This window comes from Sciurus vulgaris (genome assembly GCF_902686455.1).
Source record: "Sciurus vulgaris genome assembly, chromosome: 19".
Classification (NCBI taxonomy): domain Eukaryota; kingdom Metazoa; phylum Chordata; class Mammalia; order Rodentia; family Sciuridae; genus Sciurus; species Sciurus vulgaris.
The window spans coordinates 5,559,014-5,586,637 of record NC_136480.1 but is presented as its reverse complement, the minus strand read 5'-3'; the positions used below and the strand labels follow the sequence as shown (position 1 = coordinate 5,586,637).

The window sequence follows — 27,624 nt, the reverse complement described above, 5'->3', positions numbered from 1 at the left end:
TGCTGGGAAGTGAAAAGAGGGCGGGGAAAGGAGCAGCTCCTATTAATACCTGTCAAGGGCACGCCCCCAGTGACCTCACTTCCTGCCGCTAGGCCCCGCCTCTTAAAGGTTCTGCCACCTCCCAGTAGCACCACCAGCTGGGGGCCGAGCCTCTAATGGAGTGTCCCCCAAACACCCAACGTCTCATGAGTCTTTGGGGGACACTCCAGATCCAAACTATAGCGCCGAATCGTTAATCATCATCTTTTATAGTATCACTCAGAAAAAGGAGGTCCAGCCTCGACTGTTTGACCCTGGACCTGCTGCTTCTCCTGGACCCCGAGAAGGCGCCGCCGTCACTCCGCCGGCTCCCTCCTCAGGGACACACCAGGGTCCTCCCTGCGCCCACCCTGCTCCCTGGCCATCGCTGCTCCCTGGCCATCGCCACTCCCTGGCGCTGTGCAGTGGCTCCTACCTGCCTCCCCTGTCCCTCACTTCTGTCCTTTCTCCCATTAGCAGCCGGGGGATAGTGTTAAATCACAGGTCAGACCACCTCCCTCCTCTGCTCCAAAGACAGCAGCGGCTCCACCTTCCCCAGAGGCAAAGCCAGAGTCCTTAGGAGGCCCGCATTCCCTCCCCACCACCCTGTCTCCAGCAGCCCCCTCCTTCTTCCAAGCCTTTTTACAAAATGTCACCTTCTTCGAGAGGTCTTTGACACCCTCTCCCATTTCTGTCTTCACATTTTCAATCACTTCTAAATGGTGCCTATAAGAATACCCCTGAGGCTTTTAAAAAAAACTTTTTGGTACCTGGACTGGAACCCAGAGGTGCTTAACCACTGAACCACATCCTCGGTCCTTTTTATTTTTTTGGAGACACATCCCAAGCCCTTTTATTTTTTATTTGGAGACAAGGTCTTGCTAAACTATTGAGGCTGGCCTCAAACTTTTGATCCTTCTGCCTCAGCCTCCTGAACCGCTGGGATTACAGGGGTTCAACCAGCTCCAAAGTTTTACCGTTACATCATTTACTTATGTATTACATTTGGCATTTATTCTCTCATCTCTCCATTCGAACACCATCAGCTCCGTGAAGGCTTGCCAGGCCTGGCACGCAGTAGCTGTTTAATAAATACTTCTGGATGAATGAATGGACAACGGAGGAGCATCCTCTCCCTCTCCCGACCTGGGGAAGTGAGGGAAAGGATCCCCCCCACCCACACCTTTATGCATCTGCAGAACCAGTCTCAGAGGCCGAGGTCTTATTTAGATCAGCAGAGCTGGGTGGCAGTAATGTCACTGCTTGGCTCATGGGAAAGAAAAGCCTAGAAGATTAAAGGCATCTCTGATGAGATGCTAATTTGTTTCTGGAAGCAGGTGGGGGTGCAGCAGGGCCTCAGGGGCTGGGCGAGTTGGAGGCAGGGATGGGAAGAGCTGGATTGCCCGAGGCTGGCCGGTGTGGCTGTGATCCTTTCCCTCCTTTTAACCCAGCTCCTGGGCTCTACGCAACTCATTTGTAAGAGGAGCCACACACTCCTATGTTCCAGTCCCGGTTGGCCGCCCTCAAGTCTGTGTGACCTTAGGCAACAGGAGAGACCTCTCTGGATTCCGGGACCCAGGAAAGAAGAATACACTAAAGAGGGTGAACCTAGGGAGTATCAGGCGAGCCTACAGCCGCAGCTGCAGAGAACAGCAGAGCGCTGCCCGAGGCCACACAGCTGCCTGGGACCTGGACTCGCACCTTCTGGCTCCTTCTCTAGGCTGATCTGCCCCTGCAGCAAAGCAGCCCTTAAGGGCTGTCCTTCCTGTTCCCTCACCCGGGGGCTGTGACCTCCGCTGAGGGTCCTGCAGGTGCAGCTCAGGTACCAGGCAGGCGGGAGATGGCTGGAGCCCAGGACTCTGAGCATGCCCCCCCCCCAGTGCTGACTCTGCTCCTGCTGCATCTGCCACTTAAATTGCTCAGTCGGGGCTTCTGAGCCGGCAAGGAATTCATTATCCAACTGTGGCCTCTTTTGACTGAAGGAGAAATAGTGGGGAGATGGGGCTGTGCTGAAGGCAGAATTTGGGGAGATTGTTCCATTTCTCATTCATTTATTCATGGTGCCTTTGCCGAGGCCCCCGTTGTGTCCTGGAATCTGAACTCTGAGATGAGACTCTGGATTAGTCAGGACTCTTTTTGGATTCTGTACCAAAAACCCAACCTGAAGTAGCTTAAATAAAGAAGGGAATTTATGGGCTTCAGTTATTGAAAAGGAGTATGTGGACTTCAGGCATGGTGGGTTCCAGGTGCCGACATGACATCATCATCTGTATTGAATCTGTCTCTCTTCCCTCGTTTTTTTGGTACCAGGGATTGAACCCAGGGCCACTTAACACTGAGCCCCTTAACATCCCCATCCCCATCCATTTTAGAGACAGGGTCTCACTGAGTTGCTCTGGAGACCTTCCAACTGTTGTCTTCTCACCAACGGGAGCAACGAGTTGGGAGGAAGTTTGTCCTTAGCTGGACATCCTGCTCCAGATTCTGGCTATGTGTGCTTCTGCCCCACCTCTGCCACTTAATAGTCTATACAGCCTGGGCTGAGCTGTCAGGGCACCTGGCACACAGTAGGGCTTTTATAAGGGCAGCTCCCTTGGCCCAGATGTGGCCTAGTCTGGTGACTGGGATCTGAGCCCTGTTCACACTAGTGCTGTGTGACCCTGGTGGAGTTCTGCACCTCTCTGAACCGCAATTTCCTCTTTACTTACTGAGTAATGAGCACCTACTTGTGTGCTAGACTCAACTAAGTTCTCTCTGCACAACATCTCATACAGCCCAGGATCCTGGTCCTCACCAAGTCACCCCCGGAGCCTCACCTTCTGCTCTCTGGTGCATTAGACTGGCATCCATTTGCTATGGGGGGGGGAGGGGATCACTGAGCCCGGGACCTGCTTTCTTATTGTTTAAAATAGTTAATCTGCCAGTTTCAGGGAGGCATTAAACGCTGGCAGAACCAGGAGGAGACTCCTGCCTGGGATCAGCAGGCCCAGAGCTCACGAGGAGGAGAATCACTTTTCCCAACGTGTGATCCGTTTTATTAATTGCTGGATCGATTTACTGGAAATCGCCCCATGCTCCATCCGCCGTAGGAATCCTGCCCTTTGGTGACGGCTGGGCCAAGTCCTAGAGGGGGGATTACTGCAGAGCAGTGGGAGAGACCCCCGACTCTCTCAAGGGTGGAGGCTGAGGCTGCTGCACACACGAAGCCTGGCTTCTGTGGCTGCCATGCTTTCCAGATGGTCTCCTGCCCTTTCTGGAAGTGTGGTCTGTGACCAGATCCATCATGGAGCTCAGTGACTTGGAGAAAGGCTGGAGGAAGCTCGCGTTGCTGATTTGGTGGGGAGAAGAGGGGTCCCTGTCTACAGCACGTGTCCTCTCTGACCCTGTGTCTCCTTCTCCCCAAGAGCAACACTGTCCTGCCAACTTCAGGAAGCAGACTGGGCAAGCGGAGCAGAGGTTCGTTGGGCGGGAGGTGGGGAGGTGGGTGCTGAGCTCTTGCCAAATACCTGGAACATTGACGCATGTCCCCACAGACGTCACACAGCCAGTTGGAGGAAGCCTCTCCATATCTCCAGCTTACAAACGAGGAGAGTTGTAGAGATGGGGACGTGAGACAGGCATTGCACACCAGCGACCCCACGCGATGCCCAGCCAAGAGCTCCCCCCTGGACATCTCTGTCTCAGGAGCTCCCTTATGGTAGACCATCTCAACCTAGTATGAAATGGATCACAGTTTTTCTTTCCACAGTTGGAGTTACTTATGGTCAACCACAGCCTGCAATCTTTAGATGGAGAATTCTATAAATAGTGCGTCAGTGTGAAATTGCACACTGTCCTGAGCGGCGTGATGGACTCAATTGTCCTGCTCTATCCTACTCAGGCCGTGATTCCCGTCTTTGTCCAGCGGATCCACTCCGTATACACTACCCTCTCGTTAGTCACGTAGCCCGTCTGGGTTATCAGATAGACCCTCGAGGTATTGCAGTGTTAGCGTTCAAGTCAGAAAGTCACCAACAGCCCAGTGCTACCCTAGCACGGTGTCACCGTCCCCATGTCATTCACCTCACTTCAACTCGTCACACAGGTGTTGTGTCATCTCACATCATCCCAAGAGGAGTGAGGACGATACAATGAGATATTTTAAGAAAGACTTTTCTCACGGTATATTGTAGGTGTTCTCTGTGATTATTGCTGTCATTAATCTCTTACTGTGCCTAATTCATAAATCAAACTTTATCAGAGGTATGCATCTCTAGGAAAAAACAGTGACTGTGCTAATTGGTACATGCCTGTAATCCCAGGGACTCAGGAGGCTGAGGCAGGAGGATTAGAAGATGGAGGCCAGCCTTAGCAAGACCCTGTCTCAAAAATTTAAAAGGGCTGGGAATGTAGCTTAGTAGTAGAACATTCCTGGGCACTGCAACACGCACACACACACGCACACACAGACACAGACATGCACGCACACGGGGGTGGGGGTGTGAGTGTGTGAGAGGGAGTGTTTGGTACTGTGTGGTTCCAGCTCCCTCTGGAGTCTTGGAACATCCCTTGCTGTACTGCTGTATTGGAGCCCAACAGACAGACCTTCCAGTAGGCAGTGATCTCCCAGAGCCGAGCAAACATCCGCAGGCAAAGAAGTTCACGGATGTCTTTAACCCCAGTGATCAGGGAGGCTGAGGCAGGAGGATCACAAGTTGGAGGCCAGCCTCAGCAACTTAAAAAGATCGTCTCAAAATTGGAAAAGATAAAATATTAAAAAAGGACGGGAGATGTAGCTCAGTGGTAATGTGTCCCGGGGTTCAATCTCCAGTACGTTTTTAAAAGACACAGTTCCTGGAGCCAGACCAGAGAGGAAGTCATTGCAGTAGGAGGGTCCCCTTCCCCACTCCCACAAGGGCAAAGGCCGGGGGCATGGAACAGGCCTCCTAGGGAAGAGGGGAGGGGGATTGGGAGGTTTCCGCGAAAGGCTGGGTGGACGATGGAGCACTTTTGGCGGGAAGAAGGCTTGGGGGACAGGGGACAGCCGTGCATTCCTGAACATTTCAGACCTGTGCTCCCGAGTCGCGGTTGCGGTGGAGGAAGGGCCTTGGCGCCTCCGATGGCACCGCGCTGGCTCCGGGGAGGATTATCTATTTTAGCAACTCCGGGAGGGAGGAGCAGGGAGCGGCCCAGCCTCTCCATTTAGCTCCGGCAGCTCGGAGCGCGCAAAGCCGCGCGGGGCTCCAGGCGGAGGGAGGCCGGGGACAAGGCTGCGCCCCGTCCCGTCCGGGGCTGGAGGGACACGATGCTGGCGGTGTCGCTCAAGTGGCGGCTGGGCGTGGTGAGGCGGAGGCTCAAAGGTACCATGTGGGCACCGGGATGGCCGGGAGCCCGCGGCGCTGCGGGCGTGCAAGGACGGGGCGCGCGGTGCGTCTGGGTGGAGAGCAGAGGCCGGCCCGGGGGACACCCCGCTGGCCTCCCTGCGCCCAGTCGCTCCTGCTCCACCCATCTCTCTCTCCCTCTCTCTCTCTCTCTCTCGATGCTTTTTGGGGTTCTCTGTTGTGCCCCTGTTTTTGGTTCTGGGTCTCTCCCTTCTCTCTTTCTCCTCTCTTGTGTCCCTCTGTCTGTCTGTCTGTCCCTGTGTCCCTCGCTCCCTCTGATTCATTCTCCCTTCTCCGTCTCTTTGTCTAAGTCTCTCCAACTCGCTCTGGGTGTCTTCATCTCCCGCTCTCTGGTCGTCCATGCCTCCACCCCCCTTCCTCCCCGGCCTCCCAGCCTCAACCCTGCTCCCCCTCCTCCCCTCCCCCTCCTCCCTCCGCTCCTCCCCTCCCCCCTCGCCTGCCCTCCTTTCTCTTCTTGTTCTCACCCGTCCTCCCTCCCGAGCCCTTTCCTGCTCTCTTTCTGCGCCCATCTCCCGCTTGTCACCAGGGGCTCTCCCTCCTGGTGTCCAGGCTGTGAGGCCGCCTTGCGGGTTGGGATGGACCGCGGGGCGTGCGTGCCAGCGCTGGACTTGGCTCTGGGCCAGCCCGAGTCTCTGCCGCGTTCCAGTGTGTGCTGGGTCCCCTCCTCCCTGGGCACAAGTCCAGCTCCTCAGGGGAACAAGGTCGGAGTGGGTTGGGGAGCAGGATCCCCAGGCTGTGGGACCCCAGACCTCTCCTGGGGCCACTGTGATCTGCCATTTCTCCGTCTACACAAGGTTGGGGGCAGGGGGATTCGCCACCCGTGCCTCAGGCTGAGGACTAGGAATAATCAGGCTGTTGGCAAGGATGACAGTAGCCAGGACAGAATCAGTGCCACTGTGTGCCAGGTAAGGCACTCACTCATTCATTCCTCCATACACCAGGCAAACTCAGTTCCCATTCTTATTTTGATTGTGCTGGAGAAAACAGAGGCACAGAGAGGTTAAGTAACTTGCCCAAGCCACACAGCTAACATACGAGACTTCAGCAAATTCTCGTAAGCTGCCATGAACATCTTCTTGATTCTGAGGGGTCTGCATGAAAGGGGGCTGCCTCATGGAGAGGTGGAGGAGTGGTGGGGTTCTTAGGGGCGGCTGAGGGTTCTCTGGGAAGCAGGCGCCTGACATCCTAGCAATCCCTGGAAGCCTTTTCTACAGGGACAGAGTGGTTGATAGCTGCAGAGCAGCAGGAACAGTTTCCCTTGGGGCTTTCCAAGGACTCCTATGCGGGGACAGCCCCCCAGGGAAAAGTCCCCTCCTTATACAAGGCTGTGGTCTTCCTGCTCAGATTCACAGTCCCGAGAACCCAGGGGGATGCTCGTAGGCTGCAAGGACAGAGGAACACATCCCTGGTTTGCTCTGGGGACCAAAGCCAAGCAGACACAGTGGCCTGGCTTCTGCCTGGCCTCTGTCCACTCTTTCATGAAGGACTTTTAGGGAGGAACTTGTTTTGCCCATAAAGTCAGCCTAAATATACATGTGTAAAAATAAAAACCCAGAGGAGAGGCACTCAGGAGATCCTAGGCACATGGCCTGTGAGACCCCACCACCAGCACCACCGCCAAACTCCGTGAGGGCGCAGCTACTGCCTGGAGAAGAGAGGAAGGGCTTCTGGAGTGGGGTCTTGAAGGATGCGTAGGAGTTTGTGAGGTTCAAAAAAAAAAAAAAAACAAACGGTGGGGGTGGGGTGCAGAGCAGCTTGTGCAGATGCCCGAGGCGACCGTGAGAACTGTGGTCAGCTTGCAGGGTACCGGGAGAGGAGGGAGCCCCAAGGGTGCAGAGCGTGGGCTCTGTCCTGAGGGCAGTGGGAGCCACAGGAGGTTCTGGAGCAAGAGAGAACGGGAGTGTTGGAATAGGCTGTGGCTCTGGTCTGCAGACCGCAGGGGGCGCTGCAGGGAGGCCAGGTGCCAGAGCTGCCGGGCAGTGCCCACTGTGGAGTGGATGGGCGTTGAGGCAGGAGGTTATGCGGCGCCTGGTCCCTGCCCACAGGTGGCCACTGAGCACCTGTCACTGCCAGGAGCGGTTCTGGGGCCTGGGGTACAGCATGGGACAGGACGGATGAGAATCCCTGTCCTCACCCGCCGCCCAGGGGCTCAGCTCCGACTCCCACCCTGGAAATGAACTCCCTGCCTCCAGGGCCTCCGACCTCCCCCTTCCCCCGGGGATCAGCGTTCCAGCTCAGCCACGGAGTCCCAGGGACCAGGGGTTTCCTTCTTAGCGAAGTGCCAGGCAGTTATTGAGCACTTGCTGCATGCACACTGTGCCCTTCGCAGGGCCTCCTCATCCTCACACGGGGCCTGTGTCGTGCGCTGCGTGGTCCTGGTGGCACCCGGGGAAACCGAGGCTCAGGAGCGCAGTCGACCCTGCCAGGGTCCCGCACCTGGGGATCAGCGATGGAGTCGGGGCCCTCCCGTTACCCAGCGTGCCCTGCCGGGAGCGGGGACCCCTCCGTTGTGGCCCTGACCTGGCACTTTCCCCAGGACCCCTGTGTCCTTGGCCCCTTGCTGCTGCGCCTGCGCCGTGACGCCCCAGGGAGCGGGATGGGAGCCCGAGACCAGGCCGACCCCAGCTCCCGGGGACCCTGGAGCTGTCCCTGCGCCTCCAGCCCGTTCCCTCCTGTGTCCCCTGTCTCTCCAGCCCCCACATCTGCCGTCTTGGCCGAGGTGGCGGTGACTCAGCCGCAGATGTGCTGGGCAGGTGGGTGGACCCGGCGGGGCGAGTGGCCTGCAGGCTGGGGCAGCCTCACTGTCGGGGTGCCCGGGGTCCCCGAGGGACGAGGTCCCTGTCCCCGCAGGATGTGCTCCTCAGGGCAGGTTGGCAGGCAGTTGGGGATGGAGGTGACAGGACCCAGCAGAGACCGCAGGTCCCTCTTCTCCCCCAGCCCACTCATGCGCCCAAGGTTAAAGCCAAGTGTGCTCAAGGTCACTCTGCCAGACAGAGCCTCGGGGCCCTCTAGAATGTTCTAGAATGTTCCTTATCTTCATCACCATGTCCAACAACTGTTCCCTGCCGAGAACAAGGTCCCTCCACCCACATCTCCACCGGGGTGGGATCCTTGGAGGGTCCTTCCCTGTCCCAGGAGGACACACCTTTGGTCCAGGACTTCAGGGTTCTCTTTCAACACTGCCAACCCCCAGGAGGACACAGACCCAGGCCAGGCCGCCCCCAGCCTCAGAGCCCCTTCAGGGCCTTAATCACGCTGAACTGTGATTAAGGCTGGGAAGCCAGCTGCCCGATTCCCTGTGGGGTGCAGTTTCCTCATCTGTGTAATGAAGCTATTATCTCAGCCCCGTGGGACCAGAAGCAAGGCCCCTGGAGGCGGGAGGCTGGCTGAAATCCACAGGGGCCGCGGGGCCCGGCTCCCCTTAGAGACTTGTGTTCCGTTCTCTCCCGGCCTCCGTGTCCCCCTCCTCCCTGGCACAAGCTGCTGGGCACAGAGGGTGCCGGGTGGCATGGTTGGGTGCCGAGGCTCTGAGGAGACAGCTTGTCCTCCTGGGAAAGCTCCCCAGGAGGTGCCCCCAGTTTGACAGAGCCAGTGGCCACCCACCCTGTCCAGCCAGACTCTGGACTGGGCCTCTCCTGCCAGGGCTCAGAGGCCATGATGGGGGCTCCTGGGAGACCAAGGGAGGCAGGTGCCGGCTGGGATAGCAAAGTGACTGTCACCCTCACGTCTGTTGACACGGGGTGAGCTGTTCTGCGGGTGGTGAGCCCCCTGTTTGTGGGGGTGTTCAAGGGGAACAGGCAGCAGGGGCTTGGGTAAGGGGGTGAATGGTTGGTGACTATCTGATGTAGCAACTCAGAAATCACCTACCTTTTTTCTTACAAGAAGGAGTCGAGAGGTTTCCTAGAGAGACCACTGCAAGACACGAAGGAACAGTAACAACCGTCTTGAGACTGTGGAATGCACCATGTGTTTTTCCTCTGCTTGGCAGACACTAGTGGCTCTCAAGGAGGGAGCACCTGATAGGATAGCGTCACCTTCAGCCATCCGAGCCCTACAGGCTTGGCCGCTGACTTTGCTTCTTTGAGCTCCAAATTCCCCTCTGTTGTAAAATGGGAACAGTTACCTCCCCACTTTTTTTGGTACTGGGTTCGGTCCCAGGGGCACTTAACCTCTGAGCCACATCCCCAGCCCTTTTTATGCTTTCTTTAGGGACAGGGTCTCACTGAGTTGCTTAGGGCCTCACTAAGTTGCTGAGGCTGGCTGGCCTCCAACTCAGGATCCTCCTGCCTCAGCCTCCCGAGCTGCTGGGATGACAGGCGTGGGCCACCACATCTGACAGTAACGCCTGCTTCATGAGACTCTTGAGCGAGTCCAGGAGACAATGCATGTGTCTTGCGGGTACTCAGCAGGTGCTCAATTAACGCCAGCCCTTTCCTTCTGTCTAGGGTGTTTGCATGTGGGTGGAGGGTAGCCAAGGCTGACCCTCCTGCTCTGTCAACCACAGACCCTCCTCCACTGCCCTCACTTTAAGGCCACCAGGCGTTACCTGTCCCCTGCCTTGGCATGGAGACCCAAGTCACCTGCACCAACAACCTGCTAGAGAGCTGGCACCCCTTAGGGACCTGTTGGGGGTTGCCCTTCCTACTGGCAGGAGCCAGGGCACAGGGACAGCCAGTGGACAGACACGTCATCTCTCCAAACACTGCCAGCCGACTGCCACCAGGGCCATTGGCTCTCCATCGCCCGGGCACCGGTCTTTGTCTGCACTTCTGACCTGGCCATGCCGGAGGGAGTCGCCAGGGGCTCTGGTTCTGCTTGCCCGTCCCTGCCGAGAGGGCTGCGGCCGCTCTCTACTTGAACTCGGGGCTGCTCGCCCTCCCAGCTCAGGGCCAGTTGCCATTTTCCTCCCGTCCCTCCCGACCCCACCCTTTGTGACCTCCCCTGCCTGTCAAGACGGCTGGCTGTCACCAGAAGGGCCTCAGTGTTCAACCAAAGGGGAAACCGAGGCTCAGCGCAGAGACGGACCTGGATCCCAGGTCTCCTGAGGTGCACGGCTGGTTTCTTTCCTCTGGTCCCTGACAGTGTCCGTGGTCGCCATTTGAAACAGGAACCAAAACCTTAAATCTCCCTCGCACCGGGGGAGTCCTCTCCCTGGCCCCAGCTGCCCTGCGCAGCCGCACAGGCTCCTGGCTGGACCCCAGGCCCCCTGACTTTGTCTACCCATCCCCCATCCTTCTCAACCACGTGGGCACCGATGTCACCTCCTCTCCCAGAGACCCTCTCTGGCGGCCTGCCTGTGTTCTCCACTGTGACCTGGGCCCTCAGTGCCATCTTGATGGACTTGTTTATGCTTCCTGGGTCCCTGGTTCCTGTGCCCCTGCCCTAGATCTGCAGCCCCAGGAGAGCCAGGTCTCTGCTCGGTTCCCACCGACGCCTCTGGCCCGGCTTAGTTTCTGGCAAGTGCTCAATAAATATTCTTTGGGCTGAGCAGGGAGAGGGAGCAGGCCCATGTCGTGCTAAGCACCCCCACGCGTCCCGCCTGTGGTTTTCCAGGAGGGAACGGAGAACTTTATCGTTCTTATTTCAGAGGAGAAACCTGAGGTTCAGAGAGCCCCCTGCACAACGGTACCCTGGTGTCCTCTCCTCCAGGAGGGAGGTCACTGCAAATATCAAAAGAGCCCCCAAAAGGGGTCCCCCAAGAACTCATGCTTCCACCTTCTCCTGTCCCCTGAGGGTCCCCAGGAACAGCACCAGGGGGTGCCTAGCCCTCTAAACATCAGTCCCCGTGTGATCTCTGGCCCTGCTCTGTGCTCGCATGCCCGGCGTCGAGTGTGGTCCCACGGGCGGGGTGGGGGCTCTGGGTCAGTGCAGATGGATGGGGCAGGCCAGGGTTCGAGTCCGGCTTCCCCTTACACCCTGCGTGCCCACCAGCAGGCGGGGTCACCGGGGGGACCTGCTTTCCTCCTCTCCAAAGCGAGGGCCCCGTGAGAGCGAAGTGAGGGAATGAGCGTAAGGTAGTTCCCTAGGTGGCGTCTGCCCCTCCGCGTCCGTCCACTGTGGCTCTCAACGTTCTGGAAGCTTCTCCCTGGGCCCCTGGGCCCCTGGCTGCATGCTTGGTTGGCAGCCGCCTGAGATCCAGTCCCCCGTCCTTCCTCCCAGACTCCAGGGCTGCGTCCCTCCTATCTCAGGCTGACCGTGTCCTGAGCCCACAGGGGCCGCTGAGTGGCAGCCGGAAATGAAGTCTGGCGGGGACGCAGGCGGAGATGGCGTTGGGGGACGGAGAGATAACCCTTTATTGCTGTGGGCCGGCGGGGCTTCTCCCCTGCTCCCCTCCCCCGGGACCCGTCAGGACCGGCACTCTGTCCCTGCCTGGTCCCCCGCAGATCTGCTGTCTTACCAAACAGCCCAACCAGCTGAGAACAGCATCCCCATCTTACAGATGGGGACACCGAGGCTCAGCCTGTGATGCTTCCGGTCACGGGTGGGGGGTGCTAGGTGACCTCTGCTAGGAGTGCGGTGTAAGGTACCCCACGTGTCACCTGGCTTCAGGGAAGGCCAGACGCCCGGGCTACAGCCCCTGCTGTCCCCAGCCCTGGGAAGCCACCGGCCAGGGATTGCTGCAGCCGAGAGCCCTCTGACATCCAGAGAGGCCCCTCGGCAGTGCGGGTCCCATTTGTTTTGGGATGTGAACCTGGCTCCATCCTTACCCGCTGGGTGACCTTGGGCAAATGGTCCAACCTCTCTGTGCCGAATGATTTCTTTACACTCTGCCTCGTTCCGAATGGACCAACAGTTGCTACTGAACACACGCTTGGATGAATCAAGTACGGAGGCGCCCAGTGGGTCTGTGGGGACAGAGAGCAGAGGCAGACCCTGTTTCCCTCCCGGTCTCCTCAGCCCCCCGGGTGCCCACACAGCAGGCCCTGAGAGAAACCGCCCGGAAGCTCTCCTGTAATGCTCATGCCGCGACCTTTCCAGGAGTTTCTCGTCCACCAAAGTAAATTCCACAGGAGCAGCGGGAGAGACCGGACGCGCTTTCCCGTCGCCTGTCTAATCGCTCATTTAAATGCAGCTGCACCGAAAGCAAATGTTTTCTTAAGAGAACGGGCAGCTGTAACGGCCAGGCCCTGGAGGGGCTGCGGGGAGAGGAGCTGCCCCAAGGGAGCCTCTACCCTGGTAAAGGTCAAAGCTGGGGTCCCAGCCTCGCCCTGCCCGTTGCTAGGCTACGGGGCCACACTCTGCACCCCCCTCTCTGCTCCATCTGATCCTTCCAGCAAATACACTGGACTCAGGTTTTTCCTCTCTGGCCTCACTGTCCCTCTGGGGCTGGACCATCTTCCTTCTTTCTTTGTTTTTGATCCCAGGGGCGCTCAACCCCTGAGCCACATCCCCAGCCTTTTTGTATTTTCTTTAGACACAGGGTCTCGCTGAGTTGCTTAGGGCCTCACTAAGTAGCTGAGGCTGGCCTCCAACTTGTGAGCCTCCTGCCTCAGCCTCCCAAGCCGCTGGGATGCCACTGCACCCAGCAGCCATTTTTCTTTGATCTTTGGCCTCAGTGCTGGTCAAGGGGAACTTGCCTGGCACCTGGACCCTGTCCCCTGAAGTCACCCAAGCAGGAAGTCACCTTGGGAATGCCTTCTGAAGGCACTTGGGCCTTCAGATGGATTTTGAACCCAGATCAAAAGTCCCACCAGGGTTGGAACAACTGGAGTCATGCTGGGGCAGCCAGAAATGGTGGGCTAATTTTCCAGAAGGAACCCTCAGCCCTTAATGATGGGGCAGCTGTCTGCTCTTGCCTGCGGGACACAGAACAACTTTATGCCTTGTTAGTTCCCATGGTGGCAGGAACTTCACCTGTCTGGTTCTCGGCTGCACTTAGCCGGGAGCACTGTGCGGTTGCCCAGGTTGTTGACACCCACCATTCAGGACCACTATCACCCCACCCGTCTCTTCAGAGAGAAGGCGGAGAGTCTCGCCCTTGCTTGCTGAGATGGGGGAGGGGGGAGAAGTAGTGGGTGCAGCCGGGTCACCCTCTCACAGATGGGTGGAGAACAGGCCCTGGGTGCCCGTGGGGATCTGCTGGGTTGGTCCGGAGCCAGGAGTGTGCATGGCTGAGGCCCAGCTGGGGCGGGGCAGGGGCAGCCTGCCAGTTGTGGCCAGAGCCTGTGACCAGCTGTGCCTGCCCATCAAGCCCAGAGGCGGGCAGGTCCTCCCTGCAGCTCAGTTGTGGGGTGGGGGCTGCCAGGCTCATCCTGAGCCCCATCTCACGGGGGAGAAAACTGAGGCTTGGCGGGAGAAGCGGACCGCGGAGCTCAGCACAGGCATTTCCAAAATGAGACCTGCCGGCCGCCCTGTCGCCCCTGTCACGCGGGGTTTCTGGGCCAGATCTGTCACAACCCGGTATTTTTCAAAAGTACTCATCAAATTTGAGCAAGGCTGCTCCCCCTTTCCAGGTGGCAAAACTGAGGCCCAGGGAGGGCTTGCGAGGGACGCCCCAGGGTCTCCGCGGGGCGCCAGCTTCTCCCAAGCGTCCTGTCCAGACTCCGGGGCGGGGGGCCAGCCCGGAGCCAGCCCTGCCGCCAGCGCAGCGGTGTCCCCTTTAAGCAGAGAGCCGCCGCTGCCGGGGGTGGACTCGGGGCCCAGCCAGTGGGAGCGCGGTCCCCTCCCTGCCCCTCCCTGGGGGAGGAGGACCCGCGGTGGCGCCGGGACTCGGTGGGCGCGGGAGACGGAGCGGACATGCTGTGCGGGCTGAGCCGCGAGACCCCCGGAGAGGCGGGTACGCGAAGGGGCGGGCGGAGCCGGGTCGCCGGGCTCAGGGACTGTCGCTCCCGGGGACCGGACTTGGGGGAGGGGGCGCGGGGAGGGGAAGCCACGGAGCCCCGGCGGGGTGGCCGGGGCGCGTGGCCGCCTGTCCTGCAGCGGGAAGGGCGCGTCTGCCTGGGACTGTCCCGCGAGGACCCCGGGGGCTGGTGGCGGGGCCGCGGGTGCGCAGGGCAGCGCCGCCTCGGGGAGCAGCCGCGACCCAGGGGCGCAGAACCAAGGCCGCCAAGGGCGGATGGCAGGGTCCCGGGGAGCCCTGGCTCTGGGAACCGGGCGGGACGGCGGGGCCCAGCTGCCACATTCCTGGGTGGGCCAAGACTGGGACCTGGGGAGTGGCCGTGGGGCAGGCGTGGTTGCTCTGTCTGTCCCTCTGTCCATCCGCTCATCTCTCCAGCCCGAGCCCACTGGGCAAATCTAACTTCCCTGGTCCCAGATCGTTCTGTACACGGTGCCCTGCGGTCACCCCTCCCATCTTGCACCCCTTCACCCCTTCTACACCAATGGCATGCTCTTGACATGTCCGCACTACAACTTGAAGGGCAGGGACTGTGGTCCCAGAGGACAGAAGAGGAAACTGAGGTTCAGGGAGGACCACCTAGATGACTTTAATAGCACAGCCCCTGTCCCTGCTCTGAAGGACCCAGGGAACGTCCTCTGCCACTCCCCACCCCAAGTAAAGGGTAGTAACAGGTCAGCCCTGAGCCCAACCTCAGTCCCCTAGTACCCGTGACAAGAGCAAAGCATTTGTGAGACCTTCTTCGGCCGGGCCTGTGCTCAGCTCTTTTTGAGCATTTTCTCATTTGATCCTCAAGAAAGCGCTGTAAGCTGGGTGCTGTTATTCTCCCCATTTTACAGCTGGGGAAACTGAGGCACCAGGATATCCGGTGACTTGTCCGAGGTTACAGAGCCAGATGTGGCAAGGCCTCCCCCCACCTATAAGTGGGGGATAGGGTTAAATGTGCCTTCCTGTTCTGGGCACCTCTGTACATGGGCCACCTTGGTCTGTAGCGCTCAGAGCGATAGAGGCATGAAGCCCTGGAAACCTCAGCTGGGACACTGCCAGGGAGGTGTCTTCTCCGTCCTCAGGGGCCTATGACCCAGAGGCTTAGGCCCCGGCCTTCAACCCAGCCTCCTGGCTCTACCCCTGAGCTCAAGGGGGAGCAAACTGAAACTCAGATCTGACTCTGGAGGCCTTCCCTGACCTCTCTAACCTCTCTTTGATGAATTACTTGATCCTGTCCACTGCAGCCCTCACCCTGGTGTCCTCCCCAGGTCACAGAACCTTATGAGTTGACACCTGCTTCAGTTGACATCAGCCCTGAGGCTCCTTTTTTAGAAAAGTCCAAAAATGCAGCTTCAGGTGCAGCGGGATCCAGGTGCTCTATTAACCTCATTAGGACTCTGGGTCTCTTCATCTCTACCTCTGCTTCTCTTCAGTAAGCCTCATTTCCAGACACACTCCTCTTCTTGACCTTCAAGATTAAGGTCAAGCAACTCTAAGAAAAGAGCCTGTTTCTCAGTTCCAGCAAATGTCGCTAGGCTGGCTCTCCTTGGCCTTGCTTGGATCCCACGCCCATTGCCGACCAATCACTGGACTTCTGAGCAAGCGCCCTCCCCAGGGGCAGGGCAGGGCAGTCAGCAGGTGGTCACTCCAGACACCTCCACACTTAGCAAAAGGGAAGACCGAGGTCCTTGAAAATTCAGGCCATCGGTGGTCCTTCTCGGTGACAGCCAGGATGGGGCTGGGGGTCTGTGACATAGGAAGACCAGAGTCCTTTCTCTCCCCTACCTGGACCCTGCCCGGTGGGTCCTTTCTCAGACCCCACGCCCTGAGCGTGTCCAGTCCTTCTCCTGCGGGCCTGATCACCTTCCACTCACCCCAGAACTTTTGGGGGGATTGTGCCTGCCTCTGATTGGCTGGGGCTGGGCCAATCAGAAGCAGGCCCGCCTGCAGCTTGTGGCAGGAAGCCCCGCCCTAGCGTTACTTTCCCGCCTCTAGGCTGGGAGCCCTCCTCTGGCTTCCTGGCCACAAAGATGCCCTTGTCCCCAGGGCCTGGGTAAAAGCGTGCCTCCCAGCAGGGCCTGGTGTGTGTCCACGGAACGGGTCCCTTGCTGAGCTCCCGGCTGCCTAGTGCTCCCCAGGGGCCGTCAGGAGGGCCACCTCTCGGCCCTGGGATCCGCAGACCCGGGCTGGGACCAAGGGGGACCGCAGAGGCCGCATGCTCGGGAGCCGGCAGCCAGGAGCCTGGAGCCAGGGAGGCCCGGGCTGGCATCCGGGTTCCACCCCTTCCGAAGCTCCGGCTTTGAATAACTTGCTCGTCTTTGATCCCCATTCTTCCAAACCGTGAATGCGGTTGAGTTCCAAAAAGATTTGTTGGCCAGTGAGCCCGCGTGCAGGCAAGGTCAGGAGTCTGCCGACAGACGCCCAGCCTGCCCCCTGCCTGCAGGGCATGTCCCAGAACACAGGGGCCGGGAGTAAATAAGACCAGGAAGTGTTAAAAAAAAAAAAAAAAAAAAAAAAAAAAAAAAAAAAAAAAGGCCTAGTAACGGTGTCAGGTTCTATGAGGACAGGGAAAGCAGGAACGGAGGGTCTGGGGATGTCGGGGTGCACAAGGTCATTTGAACAGGCTAATGGGACCTGGCATGCATCTGTCATCTCAGCCACTTGGGAGGCTGAGGCAGGAGGATCACAAGATAGAGGCCAGCCTCAACAACTTAGCAAGTTCATAAGCAATTTAGTGAGACCCCGTGTCTAAATAAAAAATAAAGAGGACTGAGAATGTAACTCAGTGATAAAGCACCCCAAAGTTCAATCCTCCATACCACCCAAGAAAGCTGCCAGGGAACCACTCCCCGGGCCCCAGCAAGGGGACATGGCCACAAATTCCTGAAGGAGGTGAGGGAGGAGTTTGTATATGCTGGAAACAGTTTTCTGGACAGCAGGAACAGCCAGTGCAAAGGCCCTGAGGTGGGCTGGGTAGAAGAAGCAGCCGCTGGGGTGCCGGCGTGGAGCCCTGAAGAGGAGAGCAGGAGGCGAGGTCATGAGTTCGGAGGCCATCATGGGAGAGGACTTTTGCTTTTGCCTTCCGTGGGATCTTCTTGGCACTCCAGGAAGCTGCTGTTGGAAAATGGCATTGTCCTGTTGGTGACCCGGTTTTGAGGTCGTATCCCTTGATATCCCCAGTTGCAGAGGGGGGACAGAAGAGCACGGACCCAGAGCCCAGAGTGCCAAGCCAGAGCCACCACCTACCTGGTGCAAAGGCCGCCATGGCTCCGTGGAGACACTGGCAGAAGTGGGGCTTCAGGCCCAGCCCGAGTGAGCCTCGCCCTGACTCAGGGGCCCTGACCGTCTCCTTCCCAATGCCCTGACACCTGTGTAGCAAGGAGAGAGAACCCTTGGGTTAAGGACATGGCCTTTGGGGGTTCAGGAGACCCCGGTTCCAAGATGCTGTGCAGCTTTCCAGCTGAGCGACCTCTCTGAGCTTCTGCCTCCCTGGCTGTAAAGTGGGGCGACCAGTGAGTCCCTCCCCCCTGGAGCTCAGCCTCCCGAAAGCGTGCTGAGCAGACTGCCCAGGGAAGCACGATTTAATTGTTTTTCTTTCTTTCTTTTGGGTAGCGGGAATTGAACTCAGGGGCCCTCGACCACGGAGCCCCAGCCTCAGCCCTGTTTTGTATTTTATTTAGAGACTGGGTCTCGCTCAGTTGTTCGGGGCCTCACTAAGTGGCTGAGGCTGGCTTTGAGCTCGCGATCCTCCTGCCTCAGCCTCCCGAGCGGCTGGGGTTACAGGCGTGGGCCAGGGGCTACTCTTCCTTTCCATTTTTCTTATAATCCTTGGCACTGAGTGAATCAGACATTCTGTTTTTCTCATCTAAGGGCACATTTCTTTCTGTCTCCTTTAAAAAATGTCCTCGCTGAACTGATCTGGTCTTGTTCTGTGAGAACGGCTCAGGCCGGCTGGGGCTGGCTGTCTGGAACTGAGCGGGTGCCAGAGCTACGGGTGGGCATGGGCCCTTTGCCTCTCCCCAGGCCTGCCCTACAGTTGGGGAATAGTCGAGAGTGGGCCTGGAGGGTAGGGCTGGGCCGGGGAGATCCAGAATCCTGAATCAGTGCTGGGTGTCACCAAGCACTTTCCTGAACTCTGCCTCAGTTTCCTCATCTATACCAGGGGGGCGATGATAGCACCCACCACTTAAGACTATCATGAGGATAATGATATAATTATTTTAAAGTTCTTGAAACAAGTTCTAGGTTCAAATCCTGTCCCTGCCCCTTACCATAGGACATTACTTAACCTCAGTTTCTTCTTCTTTGAAATGGGCATGATGCTATTACCATCTCAGGTGGTGGTGATTAAGTGAGATGCTATTTATAAAGCACAGACACATAGTCTACGGATCACTAGCGGCTGTTACAATGAATCTAGGAAAACGCTTCAGCGCACTGGCGGTCGGGAAAAGAGCCCAGTGTTTCCTGACTTCTGCACACTACACAGTGTCCCCTTGACCTGAGGGCGGGGTAGGCGTGCCCCCATTCTGCAGAGGGGAAAACTGAGGCTCAGAGAGCAGTGTCCTGCCTCAGATGGCTTTGCCATGGACAGCAGACTGAGAATCAGAATCCAAAGGTGCCTTCCGCCGTGGGGCAGATCAAGCCAGCATCCCGCGGTCCGTCACGAGGTGGGGGCCCCCGAGCAGCAGGCTCCTTGGGGAGTTGTCACTGGGCCCCGGTGCATCCTGGAAAGGCTGAAGCCAGGGACAGTGGGGCCACAATGGAACCGCGTAAGTACCCCCTATCCACGGGGATCTCCGATGGTCCTGCGGATGGCCCGCTGTCCCTGTGGCCATCAGTCTGTCTGAGTTGAGCCTGTGGCCTCTCATGAATTCAGTGGCCACTCCTCTGTCGAATGCTGTCTCCTTAAGGCCCCGGGAACCAGCTGTCAATCAATCCTGGGGCTGAGTTGACAGCCCCATCCCTCGCCCCACCCCCACATCCCTCTCCCGCCACCGATCTCAGGGGCGACTTCCTTTTTTCCTTTGTCAGCGCTCAGTCGCTCCGCAGGGCCCCAGAGAGAGGGAGCTCAGGAAGGCAGATTAGCAACTGTTTCAAAAGAAATAACATAAAGAGCCCCCCCTCCCCAGCAGGGGACAGCGTGGGGCCAGGTACCAGGTGTCCCGCAGGCCCCGCCCCCCGCGCGCGCCCATCCCACATCTGCCGGGGCCGCTTGGCTTCAGGGCGGAAATGAAGCCCGCGAAGCCCGCTCCTGCAGGACGGGCTGATGCACGCAGAAGCCTCTAATTGCCCATCGCTGGAAGGAGCAGACGGGGGAAAAACGGGGATAAAAATATCTCTGTTTTTTATGCACGTTTCCAGATGAAAATGGGTGGGAAAGATGTTTTTGAAAAGCCTTCATCTCTAAGCATATAATTACCAGGTCCCAGAACAAAAAGGGAGAGCGGCGTCTGCGCCCGAGGAGGGGGCCTGGGGTCCGAACCCCATGCGTCTTCTATAAATAATGTCGTTTCGGCTTCTCGAACCCCAGGCCAGCTGCCGTCAACAAGGGGAGACGCCCGCACTTTACAGAGAGAGAAACAGAGGCTCAAGTCACACAGCTAGTTGGTGACGCTTGGATCCTTGGTCTGAAAGCCCGTCACCTGAGGATGTTCTTCCAAGCGGGGCCTCAGCCAGAGCTTACTGCCTTCCTCCCGGGGGGCTTTCTGAGTATGACAGGGGGTCCTGGATCTATGGAGACCTCTGGTCCAATAACTTATCTATCCAGTGGCCTCTTGGCCTCCAAGGCCATGCAAGAACTTGGAGGAAACCACTCCAGGAAGTGGGTCCTCTCTTTCAGCAGCCAGTTGGTCCAGCTTTGTGTCAGCATCCAGAATTTGGGGACCCCATTCTGTCTCAGTCTGAGTTTCTGATTCTTCGTATCATCAGGGCTCAAAACTCCACCTTGGACCTCCTGTCCTGCTCCGCTCTGCTCTCTGGGATTCTTGCTCTGAATTTGGTGAACTTGGTCCTCAGCTTCCTCATCCTTTCCTTGAAAGATAATCCTCGCCCCCCTCCACGCCCCTTTCCCCGGGGACGCATAAACCTCCAAGCAGGCAAGCTTATCTCTGGTCTTCCCAGGACAGCGAAGGAGAGAGGGATTTTCTGGTGGCAGAATCTAATTTGCACGGCATAAGACACATTTTAATTTCAGATTTGCCCTCATGAAATACCAGAGACGTTCACTGTCACACAGTTGATAGAACCCAGTCTTTTTAATTTTATTAGCTTAGAAACATCTTGTTGAATCTAAATGAAGTGCGTATTAGGGAGCCGTAATGGAGGCATTATACTTAATGGGGTGTTACTTGCATCCGTGGCGGCCGATGTGAACAGGGGGTCTGGGGAAGGAGGGTGAGCAGAGCTGCTGGGGACCCAACCCCAGGGGCCCAGGAAATGAGCACCGGCTTAACTGCTATTTGATTTGTTATTTACCAGCTTCTGGCAAGCGGGGGGCGGGCAGCAATTTGGCGGAGCGGAGTGTCTGGGGAGCTGGGACAGTTTCTCAGTGGTTAGAGTGAAGATAGTGGCATTTCCATGGACCCAAGTTGAGCTGTGACCCTGATCCTGGCTGAACCCCGCCCTGGGCCCAGACTGGCCCCGCCCCTAGCTGAACACGCCCCTCACCCTGGTTAGACACGCCCCTCACCCAGGCTGGCCCCACCTCTCCCAGACTGAGCCCCGCCCCTGGCTGAACACGCCCCTCACCCTGGTTAGACACGCCCCTTGCCCAGGCTGGCTCCACCCTCTCCCAGACTGAGCCCCGCCTCTGGCTGAACCCGCCCCCTTCCCAAGTTGGCCCCGCCCTTTCCCAGACTGAGCCCCGCCCCTGGCTGAACATGCCCCTCACCCTGGTTAGACACGCCCCTCACCCAGGCTGGCCCCGCCCTTTCCCTGACTGGGCCCACCCCGCTGGCTGAGCCCGCCCCTTACCCAGACGAGCCCCGCCCCTCACCTGGGCAGGCCCCGCCCCTGATCGTAGATCTACGGTGCTCACCGCGGGGTGATTTTGCTGCCCTGGGGACTTTGGCAATGTCTGGAATGGTTTTGGTGCTGCTGGCATCTGGTGATTCAAGGCCGGACACCTGAACTTCCTACAGTGTAGAATAGAGACCCCGCCGCCGCCACCACCACGGGGGTTTATCTAGTGGAAAATGCCATTAGTGTCGAGGCTGAGACTTTCCCAGCAGATTGGGTCGCACCTGTTCCTGGTGCAGCTGAGCCCCGACCTTCACCTCAAGTTGAGCTTCGACCGTAGCCCATCCTAAGTCCCCATCCAGGGCCATCGATTTACCCAGGCTGATCCTCCCGCTCACAACAAAGACCTGACTGGGATGGGGTAAGTGGGCTCTGCCACCAGCCCGGGTGGCTCCTCTCCAGCCTTTCGTTCTGAGCAGGGAGGCTGGGAAGGGACTTGGCCTCCTCGCGGCTGGCGAAGGGCGGGACCTGGAGCCCAATCTCTTCGCCCTGGGCCCAGCTGGAGCCTCAGGGTCAGGGTGGCAGGAAGGCCCTTCGTGGCGGGCAGGCGCGGGGGAAGCTAAGGAAGGAGCAGAAGCCCACGAGGTCCTCCTGCAGCCTGGGTGGAATGGCTCCCGGAGGCAGCTGGTGGAGCCGCCAGCTGGATAATTTGTCCATTTTCAGTTTGTGCCTGTCCTTGCGCATCTCAGCCCAGTGATGCGTGGAAAAATAACCTGCTCGGGGTGCGGGCTGGCCCTGGCTCTTGGTGGAAGCAGAGGCTGCGTGAGCCTCAGTTTGCTTATCTGTTAAGTGGGCATGATAGTATCACCTGCGTCTTTCCAGAGTCACTGTGAGAAGTGAACGAGACAAAATGAGATGGTGTAGTTGGTCAGGGCATGGGTGGGGGGACGAATATGAACAGTGTAAGAAAGGAGACGTGGGAGGGAGGTCCCGCCTTTGTCACAGAGTTGGCCACGTGGAATCTATCTTCGGATTGCCTTGAAACACACAGATGAGAAAGTCAGAAAGTCCTCAGGTACCAAAAGAGATCAAAAAGGAGGGGCGCCCGGCGTGGTGGTGCACGCCTGTAATGGCAGCGACTCTGGAGGCTGACGCAGGAGGATCAAAAGTTGAAGGCCAGCCTCAGCAACTTAGTGAGACCCTGTTTCAAAATTTAAAAAAAAATTTAAAAGGCCAGGGACTGGACATGTAGCTTAGTGGTAGAGAGCTGGTATGTACGAGGCTCTGGGCTCAATCTCCAGGACCACCAGAAAAGAGGATGAGATAAAGATATTTGACATATCCATTCTATCAACTGTGTACTAGATATCTGTCTAGGACAGTTGGGCAAATTAAAGAAATAAAAAGTCTCAGGATTTGAAAGTAATAAAACTCATTGTATGCAGAGGACGTGATCATGTATGTAGGAAAGGCAGAAGAATCGCCAGATGAACGATTAGAAGCACTACATGAATTCAAAAGTGCAGAATGTTAAATTGTTTATATTTTGAAGCAGCAGGATGAAAGAATGAGAAGATAACATTTGAAAGCAATCCAAAAGTCTGAAAGCATCAACACGCTTCAGATCCCTAGGGATACACGGCAGGGAAGGGGGTCCCAGAAACCCCACTGCTCCTGAGAAGGCGGAGCCACCGGGGCGGGAGGGGGAGGGGCGCGCCCCCACTTCGGAACGTCTGGCAGTTTCTCACGAAGTTAACCAAACCCCTTCCATTTTTGTCTGTCAATCCCATTCCTGGGTATTTCATCCAAGGGAAATGGAAATGCAAGTTCAAACTAAAACCCGTATGAAAATGTTTATTATGCTTGATTCAAAAGGAGCCCCAACTGGAAATAAAAGAAATGTCTTTCCGGAGATGAAAGGCGCACTCATCGGGTGCTCCCACTGAATGGAACACGAGTTGACAATAACGAGAACAAAATGCCGATCCACGCGATTCGGGTGAATAGCGAATGATTATGCTCAAAGACACAAGGCTCACGAGCCCACCCTGTGTCATTCCACTGATAGGCCACCCTGGAAAGAGCACAGTGACGGGAAGGGAACAGAGCGGGGCCTATTGGGAACCAAGTCTGGAAAGGGATGCATGTTAAGGAGCAGCAAAGGAGAATTTAAGGAGGTGATGAATATTTCCCAAAGCTTGTTCTTGGCAGTGGTTTTAAGAGGTATTTCCACACGCCTGCCATCCCAGCGGCTCCCAAGGCTGAGGCAGAAGGATGGTGAGTTCAAAGCCAGCCTCAGTTATGCCCAGATGCTAAGCAACTCAGCGAGACCCTGTCTCTAAATAAAATATAAAATAGGGCTGGGGGTGTGACTCAGTGGTTGAGTGCCCCTGAGTCCAATCCCTGGTGCCCCCCCGTCCCCCAAAAAAGAGGCATTTCCCAAGACTCATGGAAACACCCGTGGCAAAGCATATTAACACTAAAAGGCACAGAAAATAGGTCAGTGTACCAACACCCGCTCCAGATGGCTGGATCCCCACCATGGACACGATTCCCCAAGCATCCAAACTTAGGTTCTAGGTGAGCCCAAGAATTTGCATTTCTAGCAAGTTTCAAGGTAGTGTTGGCGCTGCTGGTTTGGGAATCTCTGTATTGTAGGATTTTATAGTTGTACCCAGGTGTCCACAAGGAATCGGTTCCAGGTCTGTCTCCCATCCCAACCAAAGATAAAATCCACCAATGCTCAAGTAGATTTATAAAATGGTGTTTGCATATGACGTATGAATGCTCTCTCACATACAGCCGGTTCTCAAGATCTGGCTCCACACATTCAATCAACCACAGATAGAAAATACTAGAAAAAAAAAGTTGCCTCTGTACTAAATATGTATTAACTTCTTTCTTGTCATTTCCTGAGCACTACATTAGAGCAACTATTTCTATAGTATTTACTTCATATTAGGTATTATGAGTCATCTAAAGATGACTTAAAGTAGACTCAGGACAAGCCAGGCTTGGAGGTGCACACTTTTAATCCCAGTGACTCCGGAGGCTGAGGCAGGAGGATCACAAGTTGGAGGCCAGCCTCAACAACTCAGCGAAGGCCTAAACAAGTTAGCGAGATCCTGTCTCAAAACAAAACATAAAAAGTGCTGAGGCTGGGGCTCCATGGTTAAGCACCCCTGGGTTCCATCCCCAGTACCAAAAACAAAAATATAAAACAGTCCTCACAAGGAAGCGTTAGACACAGCCATTCCAGGTTGAGTGTGCTCACAGTCAGCACTGTCTCCCATGAGCTGTGGCTCCTGTGTGTGAGTGAGTGTCCCGTCTCCACAGGTAAGCAAGCACAGCCCCTCACGGCGGGATTGGCCGTCTTGGGTTCTGATCTGGTTGATACAGCTCCCCGGCTGTGTGACCCTGGACAGGAGCTAGCCCTCTCTGAGCCTCAGCTTCCAGGGTCATAACGGCATCACCTGCAGAGCTGCTGAGATCTTCAACCACGCTGGCTGAGGCTCCAGGAGACCTGGGCACTCCCATCTGTGCTGCTTGACCCACAGAGCAGGAGTCCCCGAGGGTTCCCTAGCTGAGAATCAGGGGTGGCTGGTGTCTGCCAAGAGGAGAATCCCAAAGCCCAAGGCAGAGGGCGCACTCGGGAAAGGAAATGAGGGTGGAAACCGGGCTGTCTTGTCTTTCTCACCCGCAGATGACGGGCCTTATTCCAAAGGCGGCAAGGACGCAGGAGGCGCCGATGTGGCCCTGGCGTGCCGCAGACAGAGTATCCCAGGTAAGGTGATCTCTCTCCTCCTCTCGTTCTGCCCTGGAGGCACAGGGAGCCCAGGATGCTGGGCACTTGCTCTGTGACCTTAGGCCAGTCACTCAACCTCTCTGATCCTCCACTGTAAAAAAAAAAAAAAAAAAAAGAGCTCACTCAGCATTTAGCAACAGAGTGCCCTGCTTCCCTGGTGTTGGCCTCACCTGCCTTAGACCTGGGGGTCCTAGGACCGCCCCCTGCTGTGGACTCACCCTCCTGTCTGTCTGCAGAGGAGTTCCGAGGGGTCACCATGGTGGAGCTGATCAAGAGAGAAGGTAGCACCCTGGGCCTGACCATCTCCGGAGGCACCGATAAGGATGGGAAGCCCAGGGTCTCCAACCTGAGGCCCGGGGGGCTCGCAGCAAGGTGAGCCGGGAAAAGATGAGAAGCAATCAGGACACTGTTGTGGGGAGCGCCCGAGAGCTGCAGCCGGAAGGGTCTCCAGCAGAGGCTGGGCCGACTTGGCCACAGCCCCTCACCCCTGCCAGGCTGTGTGTCCCTCCAGACCTTTGCCTGGGCTGTTCCCTCTGCCTGGAAGGCTGTTCCCTGCCGCACCTCCGGCAGACTCCTATGCATCCCTCCACACTCCACACAAAAGTCACCGCCTCTGGGATGCCCTCCCGGGTTGTAGGTCCACAGAGCCACTTGGCTGAGCTCAGACGTCCCTACTGCATACACCACCCTGGACTTTCCTTGTCGTTTTCACCTCTGTGGGTCCCTTCCACCACGATGCCAGCCTCTCCATCCTGCCTCCGTGGTCCCTGCCCAGGTCAGGCGCTGACCAGGTGTCCAGTTGAACAGATGATCTAGAAAGCCAGGACAGATGTTAGGGAATAACAAAGGTGTGACATTCTGGACATTCTTTGGGCTTGTCCCTGGACTGGCCAGAGCTATCATTAAGAAGGTGACAGCCTGGACTAGGCACGGTGGTGCACACCTGTCATCCCAGTGACTCAGGAGGCTGAGGCAGGAGGATCACAAGTTGGAGGCCAGTCTCAGCATCTTAGTGAGGCCCTGTCTCAAAATAAAAAATAAACCGGCTTAGAGGACAAATAGGGGGAAGGCCTGGTGTCCCACATCCTAGGCTCAGTTGTGACTTCGCTGGACACGCGAATGACCTCTCTGAGCCTCGACTTCCCTGTTTTGTCATGAGGAGGATCCAGAAATCCTCAGGGTCCCGGAGAGGGTGGGTGTGGCCGGAGAGGGTGGGTGTGGCCACAGGGGTGGGTGTGGCCGGAGAGGGTGGGCGTGGCCTCAGGGCTGGCCCCGCCCCCGTGACTTTGCGCATGTGCCCTGGGGCTGCTGGCTTTAGGAGTGACCTGCTGAACGTGGGTGACTACATCCGCTCGGTGAACGGGATCCGCCTGACCAGGCTCCGCCACGACGAGATCATCACCCTGCTCAAAAACGTGGGCGAGCGCGTGGTGCTGGAGGTGGAGTATGAGCTGCCCCCGCCCGGTGGGTGCCCTTGGACGGGGACTCTCTCCACTGCCTCCCTGCCAGGGCCCGAGAGGTGGGGCTCGTGCCAGCCAGGGTGGGCCACAGACATCCATGCTTGGCTTAGGACATGGATGCGGCACGCTGTCACCAGGAGGCGCAGGCACACTGAGTTTCCAGAGGCCTTTCCTTGAGGGGGGATGGTTTGGGGGACACTGACTGGATGCACTGCTCTCCGCCCGACCACCCACCACCTGCCGTGCAGTGCGGCCTGGGGATTTGACCAAGCTCTGAATTTTCCAACTTAGTCTCAAGTCCTGACATTGGAAGGAGTGTCTGGAATTAGCCAGAGACTCAAGCCCGGGTTTTGGCAGCCTCTTTGTGAACAGGAGGCAGGCCCCTCTCTCTAAGTAGTGCACTATGGGGGTGTTAGGGATGAACGAGGGTCTCTCCTCTTAAGGAAAGGGTCTGACCCACCCTGTGATCTCTGTGGCTGGTCACCCAACGCTGCTGGAATGAACTTTGGGGACATCTGCCCACTTGGAGATGTGACAGAGGGACTCAAAGGAGTCTCCATTTCTCTCCAGCCCCAGAAAACAATCCGAAGATCATTTCAAAGACCGTGGACATCTCCCTCTACAAGGAGGGGAACAGCTTTGGCTTTGTCCTCAGAGGTTGGTGTGGGAATCACCGCGGCTGTTGGTGGTGGGGACAGAAAGAGGCTAATACGAATTCCACGTGTGCTCTATTTTGCTTTAACAAATTCACCTCCATGTGACTTCTGACTTTAAAGACCCCAGGGCCATTAAGTGTTAAAGGAAAACATTTGCCAAGCATTGAAGCACTTGTGGTTGAGAGAGGAGAAAATCATACCCAGAAATCATGCTGAACCGGATGCGGTTTTACATGCCTGTAACCTCAGCCGCTCGGGAGGCTGAGGCAGGAGGATCTCGAGTTCAAAGTCAGCCTCCGCCACTCAGCGAGGCCCTAAGCAACTCAGCGAGACCCTGCCTCTAAATAAAATACAAAAAGGGCTGAGGATGTGGCTCAGTGGTTAAACGCCCCTGGGTTCAATCCCTGGTACCAAAAAACATTATTTTTTTAATTAAAAAAGAAAAAAATATATATGGTAAAAGCTACTAGTAAGACTGAGAACAAAGTTTGGAGCTGCCTAGCAACCAGGGCAAAAAGGA

At 57.1% G+C, this 27,624-nt stretch overlaps 1 protein-coding gene across 4 annotated transcripts in view; it reads left to right on the top strand.

Annotated features, from left to right (window-relative positions):
• GRIP2 (glutamate receptor interacting protein 2) overlaps window positions 1–27,624 on the top strand; it is an 84,944-nt gene that overhangs the window by 27,512 nt on the left and 29,808 nt on the right. For 2 of the 4 annotated variants that reach the window (XM_079122527.1, XM_079122524.1), the window contains exons 2-5: window positions 24,887–24,967; window positions 25,225–25,360; window positions 26,307–26,452; window positions 27,019–27,105. In XM_079122527.1, the coding sequence (XP_078978653.1) occupies window positions 24,887–24,967; window positions 25,225–25,360; window positions 26,307–26,452; window positions 27,019–27,105 (450 nt within the window). Of the gene's footprint in view, window positions 1–5,239; window positions 5,358–14,085; window positions 14,176–24,886; window positions 24,968–25,224; window positions 25,361–26,306; window positions 26,453–27,018; window positions 27,106–27,624 lie in introns of those variants that run through there. The other 2 variants (XM_079122525.1, XM_079122526.1) reach the window with 2 other exon arrangements.